The sequence below is a fragment of the Coturnix japonica genome, chromosome 11 (assembly GCF_001577835.2).
Source record: "Coturnix japonica isolate 7356 chromosome 11, Coturnix japonica 2.1, whole genome shotgun sequence".
Classification (NCBI taxonomy): domain Eukaryota; kingdom Metazoa; phylum Chordata; class Aves; order Galliformes; family Phasianidae; genus Coturnix; species Coturnix japonica.
Genome location: NC_029526.1, coordinates 578520 through 594224, shown reverse-complemented (window position 1 = coordinate 594224; position 15705 = coordinate 578520). Strand labels below are relative to the sequence as shown.

Genomic DNA, 15705 nt, shown 5'->3' with positions numbered 1-15705 from the left:
CACACACAAAAAACTTATTTGACTGGAACAAGGCTTTAGAAGAACAACCTGCTGTGGGGAGGCTACGTAACAGGCTTTTAACACAGTAGATGCACTTCAAACCTCTCAGACCTTTGACTTCTTGAGGCTAAGACTGGAATACATCAAGGATTTTAAATGCTCTTGAAATGACACACCAATGCCACGAGTGCTTTGAAAGGGAGAATGGAGCATTACTGAGTGACAGCGTACACCGAGCCTTTAAACTCATTCATGGAAACTACGAGGGTTTTCTTCCTCCCACCAGCTTGGCACTTTGGCATCTCATGTGTTAGAACCCATTTCAATGCTGAAACATCAGAAAAGGGGTCTGGGGCTTTGCAGAGCAGGTTGCTATACTGCTTCTCCTAGCAGCCAATATCCATTCTTACAAAAGGAGAACCCCACGCCAATAACTGACACTAAACCAAAAGCTGTTAGAAGCTGTTAGAATAGCTGCCAAGGCTTCGGACTCGCATCCTAAAATAATAGGATGGCTGTTCCTAGTTTGAGATTAATTCAGCCTGAATTATTCAACATTTCTAATATTGGAATGGTAGACAGCCTTCTGAGAAGTCACAGTGAAGTGTCAGTAAAATACATTCTGGAGAAGATAGATAGCTTCTATAAAGAGATATATAATAACTGGGATTAACCTATATTTAAAAGAACAGTAATCAGAAAGGGACACTTCATTAATAACTTTAATTATTTCCAAATCCCTATACAGGTCACAGCCCATTAACACCAAGGGCTTTCATTTCATATTAATGCAGTTTGCAGCTCTGTAAGTCACCCCAATGAAGAAGAACTTATTGAAAAAAAGTGGAAGGGTGGGGGGGAAGATGGCTATAAAAAACCTGGGCCTGTCTCCTGGCCTGAAGGCACAGCAACATGCTTCCCCTCATTATTCCTCTCCTCTCAAGGTGACAGATTTCACAGAGCACCGTACTGGGGCTGTGATCCAACTCTGTGCTCCAGGGATCCCAGCTGATGCCTGACGGCCCTGGTTCCGAGTGGTGGGATTCCCACAGCTCTGCACAGAGCCAGGCCTTCTGCTCGCACCACTTTCTTCAAGAAAGATCAAGTTTGCAATTGTAACACAGCATAGGGAATGTTTTAAGCTGCTAGTCTATACTTCTTCATATCAAATAAGGTCTGTCTCGTTCAAAGGATCTGGCCACTACTGGATTAAACCTTGAACAGCTGGATGCCAGCAGTCTTAGTGGAACAAAGCATCCAGCTGCACTCAGTGAGAGATCAAGGTAAAAGGAAAGCGTGCTCCCTCTGATTTTGAATATCTTGAAACCCAAGAGAGTTCCACACACTTCTGCAAAAGGCATAAGGCATAAGTGGCTAGGAAACAGCAATAATAGAAAGACCTGTGTGTGAGCACAGTCACACCTGAGAAACTGTCTGGTTTCATTAGTGCTGCAAAGCCTTCCTGAAGGAGAAGTTCACCCCAACATGTTTCCTGTCTCTGGGTGTATTGATCTGATATGCATTAGTGTGAGTAAACTTCTACCTCACACATAAAACATTGCTTCAGCAATAGCTGCTCTGTCGCCTGTGCCAAGCAGTCAATAAGAACAAAGGTTTGATACTTCAGCAGACAGTGCAGTCTACAAGTCACAATCATTTTGAAATTAAAGAGTTTTGATGTTGCTCACTGACAACAGAAATGAACCACAGAATAACCCAGAGGTGGTTTCAGCAATGTTGGAGTGACAGTTGCATGCAGTGCACAGTGTTTAGAAAGACAGTCACCTCATTTTCCTGGGTGAAATCAAGAGCATCTTCTCCAGATGCAAGCAGAGTATGAAGAATCCTCTGTTTCACCTGCTCCCATTCAACCAGCATTGATTCTCGGTGATACTCCTCTGCCATAGCAAAAGTCTGTTGAATAAGATATTGCATTAGGATACAGAAGATGCTTCTCTGGCATTCCTGTCATCACTGGTGTGATTCTAGCTAGCAGCCTCAGGTATACATCTAAGATAAAACCATTTTCTGCTTTCATAATGGAACATAGGTCTTCTCTACCCCTATAATCACTTCAACAGGGTTTTAAATATGCTTCAGTAATTACAGAGTAATTATATGTAAATAAAATAATTTAATAATGCGGGAGTACTATTCCTTATAATTAAGAAAACAAAAATATAAACAAGAGACTCAGTTCTAAAACCAATGCCCCAAGAGTATGAGTAGGGAAACAACGTAACCTCAGCGCTGGGGATGCAATGACACTTCTAAGCAGCAGCCTTGAGACAAACAACAGGAAGCATTTTTCCACACTGCATAATTCAGAAGGGAAAAAATCACTGCCCTGAACACGACATACCAAAAGCCTGAAGAGATTCAGGAACTCTGTTGGATGAATTTTGCATCCGACAGCTTCTATCTCAGAACATCCTCAGAACAATGAGATGCTCAGAGCAGAGGACAAAGCAGGGAAAGCCCACCCTGTATCATTTTTCCATCTAGATGGCTTAAGCATCGGTCCCTTTGGGGGGCAGAAATTTGGGCTCTACAGAACTCTTCTCTAAGGCTAAGAAACAAAATCCCTCAAAATCTACTTCTTTTGCTAAAGAAAAAATAAAAGTAAGGCACTTGCTTCTCACTTACCCTCTTCCTTGACTCTTCGATGGCTGACAGCAACGCATTGTCCTTCTCGTTCTTCAGGAATCCCTGCAAAAAAAGAGAAGCAGAGCATCAGCCACAAGGTACTGAAGGTATTCCTGTGCTAACATCAGATCTGCACTGTGCCACACAGCAGCTCTCCCAGTCCACTCCTGAGAAGTTTACAGGTCACTTTACTTCACTGCAGATACAGCAAGATGGCCATACAGAGCAACGGGAAAATGAAAACGCATTAATCCTGTTTTAATATGCATTAAATCCTAGTGAAATGTCCTGCTTCCATTCCCTTTTATCTCTGTGTTCCAGCAAGCGCCTCCCCTTGCTCTCCATTTGAGGGAGCTGGGATGAAAGCTAGGTAGGAGTGATATGCGAAGATAAGGCTGCTGGACTTGAGTAGGGTAAAAAGGAAGAAGAAAGGCTTTGACTCGGCAGCTTCAGGCAGGAGTGGAGCTCTGGGAGGTCCAACAGGAACTGTGAAAAAGCTTTGAAAGTAATCAGTTGAAAAATGATGGAAATAACTAAGCAGCTGGAGAGCACAGAGGAGAAGTCTATAGCATCACCTCTTTCCTTACATACAGCCAGAGGGGTTAAAAATTATTTACACTTTCAATCTACCACCGCATCTCAAAGCAGGTCAGATGGACGCTAATAGATTGGCTCCAATGAGCTGTATTGCCTTTGTGACCCATAGCAGAAAGCTCAAGATACCCTGAGTTTAGAGCACATAGCTGTGGGGTAAACTGCAGGAATACATCGGCAACAGATGGGAAACATCACAACCTGACTTGAAGAGCTTTATTGTACACTTCCACCAATTAAACTAAGCTAGGTGGCTTGCACTCCCAGATCTCACTTTAATCATTATTTGAAACAGGAAAAAGAGAAAAGAAAAAAAGCTTTTGCCTCCCCCTGAAGTAACCAGCTGTGAGTAACATCACCTCCACCAAGCACTAATATCTTAACAGCCCGTATTCCTGCTCCAGAGATCTAACAGAGACTACTGACTACAGAAGGGAGCAGGAATCCAATGCACTGTGCTTTTACACCAGGGATTCACAGCGCAGCCTGCCAAGGAACAGCATTCAGGGTTTGCAGATTCATGGAGAGCACTGGGTTGTATTTGCAGAGCATGCCTGCCCTACGAGCTCTCTCTGCAGCCCCAAGGGCAGTGGTGACCTTACCACCAACTCACAGGCTGCAGCAAGGAGGGAGAGGCACACAGTACAGGGGTCCAAAGCAGTGCACAGCCCACAATGCAGGAGCTGCCCCCGTCCAGGGAGGTGCTGGTGACTGCGCAAGGAGCACTGGGGCTGCTCTGTATCCAGTACCCAAAGACAGAAGTAGAACAGATACCATTAGGATACAAAAGCCATTTCACAGACAGCAAGGGCAGGGATAGCCAACACAAGATCCACTCAAACCTCCTGGGTGAAATCCACCTTGCAGCTCTCGCACACAGGTTCTGTCACAGAGATGAAAATGAAACCATATCTTAATTCCCTGAGGCAGGTTTCCACAGAAAGCTCATGAAGCCCTAACACCAACACCCCCCCCTCCTGCTCCAAGCAGTGAGTGGCTGCCTGGTATTGAATTTTCCCGTGTTCCTGCAGTACACCCACATGCTCTCCCTGCACCTCGCTGGGAAAGGAAGCAGCACATCTTTCTTTCATCGCAGGCTCTGCAACGCCTGCTGCTGTATCCTAAGCTCAATTTGTACAGTATCTGCTAGGAAGATGTTTGCAAAACAGCAACACGAATGTGGAAATACACCCACTCTCCCACCTCCAGCTTCCCACTTGCCAGCTAGTCTCATTCTCAATCCCCATTTACTCCTGCAGATATACCAGCACTCAGCATCCTTCCCCAGCACATTACAGCTCCTCTTGGATCTCTCCTTTCCCGTGGATTTCACCTTTATCTTCCCACCACCTCCCTCCCTCCCAGAGCCCAGACTTGGGCTCCCCACTCCTTCCTCCCACCTCCTGCACCCAATCTCCACAAGAAGACTTCCTGCTGATGAGCTCCAAGAGCTGTGTCTGTAGAGGCAACACAGGTGCATGCAGAGGACTCCCTGTGCAGCTCCCCATGGTCCTTGGCCAGCCCAGTGCAATTGCATGGAGAACATGACAGTGGGGGAGGCCTCCAAAGAGCATCAGTAAGTGCTTTGTGCAGCAGAAAGTGCTACGGCAGTGGCTGCGTATGACACACATTTTCAGATTTTCATCTACAAGGCTTTCTTACCTTTGGCTTCATTTGAAAACTAGCTTGGGTGAGGAGGATGTGGTGAGGGTAAAGCACCGCAACTGCACTGCCTGGGGAAACATCAGTGCCTGAAAGCAGCACTCTCCAACACACAAAGCAGTTGCTCACCCAGGAGGATGAGCTGAGGGGTGCCAAGGAACCAGCACTTGCCTCACACCAGCCCAAATTCCACAGGAAAACGTTTCAGGAACTAACTCATTATCGGTACAAAAGGGCACCAACACACCGACAGGCTCTTTTTGACAGGAGATTGAATGCATCTCCCATTTACTGCAGTAAATGAGGTTAGTAAACTCTCTTCTGGCTGATAGAAGTCTCTTAATTACTTCCATCAGCGAGGCCATACTTTCAATACTTGATCTTTGTATTCAAGCTGTCAAGAGAAGGCAAATGTTGCCAAATAGCATGCTGAAGCAAGGATGTTGATAGCGATGCTTACTTTCCACTGGCAGGGGAAGAAAGGAGAAAATGAAATTAACAGTCTGGGACCATTTCAAGTCAATTGCTCTTTGAAGAAAACATTTTCAAGGGCTGGATTTCCAGCAGATCCAGTGAATCCTTCAAAGGATCCACAGGGATGATGACTACACCACTAACTAACATCATTCTTGAGCAGTGGGAACAGCAGCTCCAGCTGAAGGCTCTGATGCAATTATCTCTGCCAGGACGTTGTTGTTTTGGGTTTTGTTGGTGATGCCTCTTTTGTTATTGTTTCCTTTTTAAAGGAAGGGCTGAGTAGGTCACAGCTGCATACAGATCAATGCCTTCACTCTAGTCTGTGTAACAAATTGACACCTTGAAGAGATGGGATGGAGCCTGAGGAAGGAATCCCCATTTCACAGGACATTCTCATCCCAGCAATATGGGGAAACGTGCCTTTCCCCATCTCATGTAGAAGTGTAAATGGTAAGGCTCACGTCTGAGCTCTCTACAAGCACTCAGTTGCAGGGAGTCAATGCATGCACCATTGCAAAGGATGCAACACAATCACAGGCAAAGCACCTTGCAGGAGATGAGCACCACCAGCAGCCTGGTAAGCTTCCTTAGTGCCTCTCTGTGCAAGTGGAACATGCACAGCATTAATCTGACATGGGGACAAACCCCCACCATTGGTGTGACAGCAATGTGACACTGAGAACTGAATGGTTCCTTTAATCTGCACTGTGTGGTGAGCCTTAGGCAAATACGCATAAGCAAAGTGCTTGCTGCTCTAGGCTAATACCAGCAGTACAAGAACCTCATACGTTTTTGTGTTATTTTAGCAGTTTAGACTGCTTGATTTGCAAAACTCAAGCAGTTTTCACAGTAATCTTCAGACCGTAGCCGTGAACGCTGGATTTTGTTGCACTGGATAAATATCATCATTCCTTCTGGCCAAGATGGCAAAGCTCCAGCAAAAGGCAGCATGCTCCAGCAGGAGCAGAGCACAGGCCATGCTCTCTCCAACCATCTCCAGCTGGGAAGGTGCTCAGTAGAGGCAGAACCACACACAGCACTCAGCTCCTGCTGCAGCCAGGAGGGGCCAAACACAGCCAACAGCATATATATATATATATATATGTATGTATGCATATGCTGGGTATAAGTTTATCAGCCACCATACCTATTATGGCTGTATCTGCTTATTACAATATTTGTAAATGTTTATTCCATGCATTCTGTCTATCCCCTCCATCACACCCAGCTGCTGCCACAGCACTCTTTCCATCCCAGGCTCTGGAGGCCTCTGCTATATCACACTGAGATGCACAGGGGAATGCTGGTAGAACTGGTTTTAATGGGGACTTTCCAAAGTCATCAATGCTTTAATAGCAAAACATTTACATAACACTTTTTTTTCCCAACATAGAATTTTAAAATAAAGGAGCTCAAAGTGAGGTTCTACTCTACATACAATTATCATCCTTCACAGCATGGATCAGCTGAGGCAGTAACTGCCAACATAGCATGAGAACAGCAGGAGGAACTGCACTGCCTTTCCAGTGCCCCTCTCCTCCTCCCCATGCACTGTGCTCCTGCCTCCCTGTGATGCCCTGGGGAGTTCTGGGCCCACCAGCATCATGCCTGGCACTGGTGCTCTGCCATTAGGCCCAGGAGCACGGGGCTGCATCAGCACAGGAGCTGAGCTTCTCCAGCAGGCTCCCAAATGCTCAGTGAGTCACTCTGGGATGCAGAGCAATGGCCTCAGCCTGCCATGTGCACTGCAGTTTGCCCTTGCACTACAAGCACGAACCCTGATTAAAAAGCACAGACAGCAATGCTTTTCTGCCACCTTCCCCAAACCAGCACCATGAAGCCATGTTCTGTTTGGACCGCATTGTCTGAACTGTCTGAAATAGGTAATGGATCTCCAGCCCTTTGGGCCTGACTCACAATATAACCTCCCATTAAAATATTTACAGTACGCCAACAAGGAATTTCTGACCATCTGCTGGAGCACGTTATTGCACCTGCCCCACTAGCAGCAGGCTTCTAAAGGAACGCTGAGAAAATACATACACCTTGGTCATTGCACAGTCAAGCCCTTTGGTGAGAACCTCCCTGCATCAAGCAGAGCAGTACCTTGCACCAAGCCATCAAAATTAACTTCACTGACGACGCCATCTTCTCATTTCCTTCGGTGCCATTTTAGCACAGTGGTCGCTCTGTGCTCTCGGGCAGTGGTGACAGCTGGGTGCCCCCCAGTGCAGAGTGCAGCCCTACATCCCAGCACCCAGTAGTGAACCCTGACTGGGGGCAGAGGGAGCAGTCTGGGAGGCTGGGGGATAGACACAGAGCACGACATGTCTTGGGGAGCACCGACCAGAAGGGCAAGCTGTGGAACAGCTGTTTGCTGGTACCAGCCAGCGTCCCCAAGCCCAGCAATCCAGGTTTTAGAGCAAACCTTCACCCTGCCCCATTCCTATCAGCGTGTTCTCCTTTTGCTCACCTGATCTGGGGCACAGAACCTTGCCGTGCTGAGAAACAGGAGACATCAAGCTTTTTGGGGAGAGAAACAAAGCACGTTATTATTATTTGTGCATCTCTTCTTTCACAATCTCAGACACATAACAGAAATTAAACACCTTCAAGGTGGCACAGAACCCTGAAGACACAAGGGGTGCCTCCCAGTGCTGCAGGACAGAACCAAGCAAAAGCACCAGCCTGTCCGATGAGCCTGCAGCAGGCTGCGACCTCCTGGAAAAAAACAAGCAAGGAAGGAAAGCTTTCTGAAGTTAAAAAGAAACAAACATAGCCCAAGTCAGCCCCTCCTGCTGAAGGATTCTGCATCATTAAAATGATATTAGAAAAAGCTATGTCTGGAATATGCCAGTTACAACCACCCCATTTCTACCTCCTGGACACCCCAGCGCTCAGGCAGCAGAGCATTCACGACAACCCTCTGCTGCAACACCCAACCCCTGATGCCGAGCAACCTTTCCTTTTCTCAGCATCTCCCCATTGTGCTACAAACCTGCACTTCCGACTTCCCACTGCTGAGGGGGCACTGCCGACAAAAGGTTCCAACAGAAACACACACACACACCCCATGCCCACCCACAGCACTCATGGGGAATGAGGCACCGGCCCCAGGTGCTGCCCACAGCGAGCAGGAATCCCACTATCACGGAGCCACAGCCGGGTATTCATTGCTAGGACTCATGCTCCATATGCTCGTTTACGGAGCTCAGATGAACTCTGCCTCCCACTCACTTCAGACAAAGAGAAATAATTTGCACCAGCTCAATGACAGCGTATGGAGCTGCCTCCCACACAGGGACAGTTCCCTCCAGCTCCCCACACAATGCAGCCTCTTGCTCAAGAAACTGATGTATTGCTGAGCTGCTGCCAGGGCAGGACCCTTACAGCACAAGCAGCCTCCTTTACAACAAGCAACTTGCAGGCGTGCTGTGCAGCAATCTCATTTAGAACGGCTCGGGCACAGCTAACAATAGGAGAGCATAGGTGGCACACGGGCACCTGGCACTGTGCTGCAGGGCCTGTGGTGTCCCCAGCGGGAGGAAAAAGCAACCCATGCGATGGCCCTGTCCCCAGGGAATTGCTGGGGAGGCAGAGCCCAGGAGGCAAGCAGAGCTGGGGGGAAGGCAGACCTGCTGTGTGCGTGCTGCAGACCCCCACCCTGCCACAGCCACTCATCCCTGCTGCTCCCTCCACCAGGATGGCTCCTGGATTTCCCTTCACATCCTATTAACTTGAAGGAGAGGTGAGGTCTGGGCTGCAGACTCAGGTTGACTTAAAATAACACCCTGTCTCATCCAAGAAACTAGCAAAGAAAAGGGGGGGAAAAAAAACCAGCAATCTGTGGTACTTTTGTTGCTCTGATGAGTGGAAACATTTTCCAGCAAGGACGGTTCTTATCTCTCATTTTCATCCCACATTTGATATCCTCACTTCCAAATAAAATTCAGGAAAGTTCAGGGTGCCTCCTATATAAGCCCTAGGTGCATCTGCAGGAGCAAACGGTGACCAACATCTCTGCGCCACAATGAAAGCCAAGACAATTGCATCTCAAAGCAGTGTCCTTATTTCTATCCAAAACGCTCCTGTGGATGTTCCACAGCCTCAGGAAGAGACCAGGGGGATGGGGATGCTCAAAGTTACAGGGCTGTATTTGCCCTTATCAAAGAGCAGTGATGTCGGAGGGTCCCTGCAGCACAGCCCTGTGCCGGCTGCCCCACCCAGCAGCTGCTCTCAGCTCAGGGTCTGCTCCGAGCCACCCACCTGTTCTCCTCCATCACCCACCTCCCCCTTCAAACAGCCCACAGCAGCAGCACAAAGGAAAAGCAGAATGAAAGACACCTGAAGGAAAAGGCTCGCTCCTACCCAAGCAAGCTTTTCACCTTTGTCATATACATTCTGAAACGCACCCGTTCCTACCTGCAGATCTCAGTGCCCAGCAGCTACCAACCTGTCAGTGCCGGCTGCCCGCGCTCACACTGCTGTCTCTCTGCATTAACGCTCAAGTTTTTTGCATCTTTGAAATAAAAGAAGATCTGCCAGTCCTGCCAGGTTGGGACCAGGCGTCCTGCACTGCCATAGGAGCGCGGCTGCTCCCCACGGCTCAGCACTGCAGCTCATCTCCGCTTCCTCCAGTGGTGCTCGACTCAAACGCTGGGGAGCACCAGCCTGAAACCAGTAACTGCTGGGAGTACCAGTCATAGGTTACAGAAGGATATTTTATTGTTAACGGGCTGTACCATGTAGCAGTCGGGAGGGGGTGAGGCAGACACAAGGCGGTTTTTTTTCCCCCAAGCCACCGCAATTACTCTGATGTGAATTTTTGATGACTTCCGACATATTGCACGGTTAATCATCGCTTTGGCTGTCACATTGGGTTAACGTGCAGGATGCATTTGCTGCATTGTGATGCAGCAGCGCAGCCACGGCTCGTGGCACTGGGTGTGAAGCTATTTCCTTTGCTGAGCTGCATGAATTTGCACATAGCGTGAGGGGTTGAAATACACGGCAGTTTGATTTTGTAGATCCTAAGAAACCTCCTGCCATTTTAGACCTGCAGCAGTCAAGCAACTGAGCATATTAATTGGTGCTGGTGCTGTTTGCAGAGAGCTGCGACTCCCTTTGTTCTGCTGCCTTCAGCTACTCAGTGGTTAAAAGCTGTAGGTGCTATTTACCTTAAGCATTGATCTCTTTGGTAGCTTTGCCCACAGCACTGAATTGTGAGCACACACCTCGGGCACTGCCATGCAGCCCTGACTGATACGTGCTCAGCCCAACTGCAACCGCCTCCAACGTGATATAGAAAGCACACTCATGGTTAATCAACGCACACCAAGAGTAAAAACACCCTGCTTAAAAACTACAGAGGGTTTATTTGCCAAGCACCACTTCTTCCCATGTGCTTTAAGCATCAAACCAAAAGCATAAGGTTATGCAAAACGCTAACGTGTGCTTTCCATTGTAGCAAATGGATAACCAATAGCAAAACAATACTGCAAGCAACCGTGCAATTACAAGCGGGGATGTAAAACAGCAGAGATGAAGCCATGCTAAGAGCCAGTCACCCAATGATTAAAGTCAGGCCAGTGTATTCCAGCAGTCAGGTGATGGTGCCATCATTACAGTGCAGAAAGCCAGAGAAAAATCGAGAAACGGACCACCCCATCTTAAAGGAAAAAAAATTACAAGCACCAAAGACATTGGGAATGCATCTGCTAATGCAGAACACACTGCCATGAAGGAGGAGTGCACAGAACAGGGGCTGCGTGCCCTCAAAGCGTTACCCCCGTGGTGCCAGCCCTGAGAACACACACACACACAGCCCAATGTCCTGCTTGGGGATGGCTGCCTTGGTGCCTACTGGAGCACGGTGAGCATCCTGCTGCACACACTGTACATCACCACAGTACCCAGCCAATTCATAACTTCCATTTCTGTTTTAATTCTAACAGCACCGCAGGGGTGCAGGCTGCACACAAAGCACCAGTAAAAATGGCGCAGAATATTTCATATAGAGAAAAACCAGGCTCTGAATTCACATCGTGCTTTCTGATTTGGGAGCAATTCCATTTCTCAGCAGCAGGCTTTTAGGAGGTGCCCTGAGAACAGGGTTTACCCACCCCAAGGCACCACCGGGCACCTTACAAAGCACTAACACAGCACACTGGGGCTTTGGAAGCAGCAGACCTGATCCTCAGGGCTCCTGCAAGGAGTGAGCTCTCCCTGCTTCGACCCAATAAGCAGTGGACAGAATGCCTGAATCTTTGTACCTGGAGTCTCCAGAATGGAAAAAAAAAAGGTCCAAACCCACCAATGTTCTTAAAGGAAAACCACTGATTACTACAGTAAGCACACTGAGATGCAGAACTGCCCCTATTTCAGGGCCACCAATGCAGCAGAGTGCTAAGCCTGCACACGTGCCCATCACATCTACACTCAGATCTTACTTTGGGAGGAAAAGAGAGAAAACTACTGCTCAGGGTAAGTGGGTCACAGCTGAAGGAAGCCATAAAGGCTTCTGATTCGGAAGGAAAGACCATGCATCAGCCATGTGAACTGTGTTAATGCTTTTAGTTGTGACACATATTGGAATTGTCTGGACAACCCACATCACTAACTGCATGGTTTTAAGCAGGAGCACTTCACAGCATCAGAAGACCAACCATAAAAGGTATGTTGGATTTCGCAGTTTTTGTTGTTCTCAAAACCAAAACTCAAAGGCAAGAGGTTCCCTGAGAGGCGAGCAGAGCCCTCAGTCCCTGTCAGCATACAGGTGTCCTGTGCCCATAACACTGCCCCTGTGGATGCCCAGCTAAGAAGCTCCTCCCCTCCTCACTGCCACTGCCCCTCTGGGGTGAAGGAGAGTCCTCCACCATTGCTGCAGAACTGAAGTCCTGCAGCTGGGATGCCCACTGACACTGCCCAGTGCTAGCCAGCAAACACCAACAGAGATATTGCTGCAGAGAGTTAAGCAGCAGCAGGCAGCAACTTCCAATAAGTCTTTTTCTCTGCTGCTTCATCCCATGCTGCAGTAGCAGCAAATAGTGCACTGTCATAGCAGGGCCAGTGGGTGCCTTGCAGCACCTCTCCCTCTCTGCAGGAGGCTGTCAGGGCTGCCCAGCACTGAGGGTCCCTGGGCAGGAGGCAGCAGCACCAGAGTCCCCAGGCAAGGGGAAGGCACAGCAGAGAGGACTGCCACATAACCCTGCATTGCCGTTCCACCATCCATGCCCCACGTCCCAATGAGCAGTGTCAGTTGAATAGGGAACTGCTCTCCATTGGGCTGTCTGACAGCGTCACCGAGCTAACTACGGCCAGATTGATCTGAGAGGCAAGAGCAGGAACCAGCTTTAATTAGAGCCTTTCTAACAAAGAACTGAGAGTATTACCCATGCTCTCCCCATCGAGTGCTAATTGAGAAGGAAACGTTTAAACAAAGCGCAACAAGTGTCAATTTACCCTCAACTACAGCTAAATATCTACTTTTTATAATGTGCCATAAATATTCAAACCGTTTTCCTTCTTCAGTATTAAAAAGAATAATCACCTTAAAAAAACAACAAGAAGCAACTGGAAGCCAAACCAATGCCTCCACGTTACCACGGGGAGAGCTGACTGAAGAGCACCCTTTGACACAGGCCTGCAATGAATTATTAACTCCAGCAGAAGCTGCAGAACATCAGCTCAGAGCAATCACACGCATTCTCCCATGATTAAACCAGAACACAGTTATCAGTGCTCCTGCTCCCCACAAAATGCCTCTCAATTCCCCATCACACAAAGCCCGGATGGCACCACGCACACATCCACGCTCAGACGTGGGAACAGCAACAATTCAGTGCTTTTACATTTGTTTCTTCAGAGCTGTGTTATCAATTGTGAATGGCCTAAGAGAGCTCTGCCACTCCCCGCACTGCAGCAATTATACGTTCCAGTATCACAGCAAAAGGTGCCAGGAGGAAAAGACGGCACAGAGGGTTTAGCAGGTGCTCGAACACAGTGTGCATGTGGATGTTTGCTTGGGTTGGGATGCCACACAGTCCCACACATAGCACAGGGGCAGGGTGAAAACGGCACTTTAGATTTTCAGTAGGAAAGGAGCTAAATTTGTATTCCTTTAATTACAGCTGCCAGCTCTGCAGAAAGAATCACTGGAACTATTGCCCTGCAAGGGCAGTGAAACACCCACATGCACAAGGGCTGAAACCAACCACAGCAGCACACGCCTGCTCTGTCTCACTAGCTGTGCTTTTCTCATAGCGCAAGCACAACTGCTATCAGTATTGGCATCTCAGTGGGCTTAATTAGAAGTCAGGCCGACTCTATTCAGGCCTTTCTGCTGCACTCATTGCATTAACATCCAAGTGTCTTCCAGTCCTGCAGTACTCAACTAACACCTGTCACATGTTGTTTGTTCCCTTCTCCCTTTCCTGGGGGAGTAGAAATGGCACCCACGGGGGGTGGTGGAACAGCTCACAACTGGGAAGGGAAATCCCCAGCCCTGGCACTGCCTCTTCATAATGAGCCTGTGCTGGCCAGGCCTGCTTGGATCACGTTTCAAGATGATCACCATTACCATAGTGATTAAGCTGTACACATTAAGAGGTAGCTTAGCACCAGCTCTTCTCCAAAGTAACACTTCCATGCACGACTGACAGAACCTGAAAACAAATGAAAACCTGGCCCCTTGGCTGTGCAAATCAAGTTGTCTGGAAGGTTTTATCACTTGCAGGACACACTCATTCCTTCACCCAGCAATCCTCATCTTATCAGCTCAGTGTACAGAACATTGAGGATATATTTTCCTGCAGAGAACTAAGGGTCCACGTCTAGAGTTTAACAGAAGTGGAAGATGAAGGGATGAACGGCTTAACTTACCCTTATATCTCCTCCTAAACACGCCACACATCTTACAGCTCCAGAGGTTCAATTTGGCATTTTACAACTAGAAGACAGCAGCTAGTGATAATATTCCTTCTGCACTCACATGCCTTTCACGTTGCCCCATGATCCCCCCTTTGTACATCTCTTCCCTTTTTATGCTGGAAATGGGCAACAGCAGGGAAGAGCCACTCCCTGCTATACCCCACCATCACTTTTCTCTCCATTGTCCACCCAAACCCTGCAGGGCTGAATGTAATAGAAACCCACTGAAAACTGAGTCACAAACTCTCCGACTGGAAGAGAAGGCAAGGACTGAGGATGAAAGAGGGGAATACACAGTGCTTTCATGCAGCACCATGGCAGGGCCATACAAAACAGGGATTAGTCTTTCACAAAAAAAAGAACAAGGTTCTTAGAGTGCAGATCAGGAGGCTATCGGGAAGGACAGATGCTGACTCAGAAAACCATTAAAAGGACAAAGTGACTTTCAGATGGAGGTCACCAGATTAAATGTGAACTAGGTCAGCACAGCCACAACTGAAGCATTTAAAGACTGACAACTGGTTTAAGCAGAAGTCTCGTTAAGCTTCCCTCGGCTCCTGCGTGGCAGAAAGGAGCACAGAGCTCCCCTTCTGTGTGAGCCCTCCAGAACAGCCAGAGCTGCAGCAGGTGCCCAGGCAGCAAGAACTGCCCACTGCAAGAGCAGAGGCCTGAGATCTGCACTGTCCTGCCTGCTGGAAATGGATAAAGAGTTTATTTCATTTGAGCCTTGCTACCTTAGTGTGCTCATCCATTTGCTGCTGAACACACACAGTCTATCCGGGATATCCGCCCGGCATCTATAAACAAGCATAAAGACCACAATGCAGGTTTTAGGTGGATTATTTCCTTAATGCATTTTCATGTAAAACTTCACACAACTTACTCAGGAAAAACAGACCCACTAAATATCATGTATCCCTTCACTCAGCAGCTCAGAAAAGGCTCTGACCATCACTAGAAATGTTACACAGGCTCCTTATGAGAACCCTTACTGCAGGAGAGATGGAAGGACATGCTAGGAGGCAGAGAACAAGAATACCCGAATTCATTTCTAAAGGAGCATTTACTAATGTTTGCTCCAAACGAGACCTTCCAGCTGCTGAAGCTTAATGCTACCCAAAACACCAGCTCCCTGGAGTCCTCCATTATCAGCAAGGGCCTTTCTTCTGTGTCCACATGTTCTTTCTACATGTTCTCTTAGCTGTCCAATTTGAGCTCCTTAGGTGTTAAGTATTCGAGGAATGCCATCCAACCCTGCCCCTTGCAGGCCCACTGGGACACATATTAATTCACCCTCCTGGAGAGAAAGAGTTTATCATCTCCTGCAATTGCCAGTACCTAAAAAAGTAGAACGGGGCAATTTAAATTGGCATTGCAATTATTAAAGGTCTATAAATA

General features: G+C 47.9%; 1 protein-coding gene across 10 annotated transcripts in view; it reads right to left on the bottom strand.

Moving 5' to 3' along the window:
• Window positions 1–15705, bottom strand: part of NUP93 (nucleoporin 93) — a 55602-nt gene that overhangs the window by 21617 nt on the left and 18280 nt on the right. For 8 of the 10 annotated variants that reach the window (XR_001557651.1, XM_015873834.1, XM_015873838.2 and 5 more), the window contains 2 exons: window positions 2647–2709; window positions 1786–1914 (listed from right to left, as the gene is read on the bottom strand). Coding sequence is in view for 9 of the 10 variants with exons in the window: in XM_015873834.1 (XP_015729320.1) it covers window positions 1786–1914; window positions 2647–2709 (192 nt within the window). In the remaining variant the exon portion in view is untranslated. Of the gene's footprint in view, window positions 1–1785; window positions 1915–2646; window positions 2710–7852; window positions 7903–9832; window positions 10066–15705 lie in introns of those variants that run through there. The other 2 variants (XM_032447057.1, XM_015873839.2) reach the window with 2 other exon arrangements.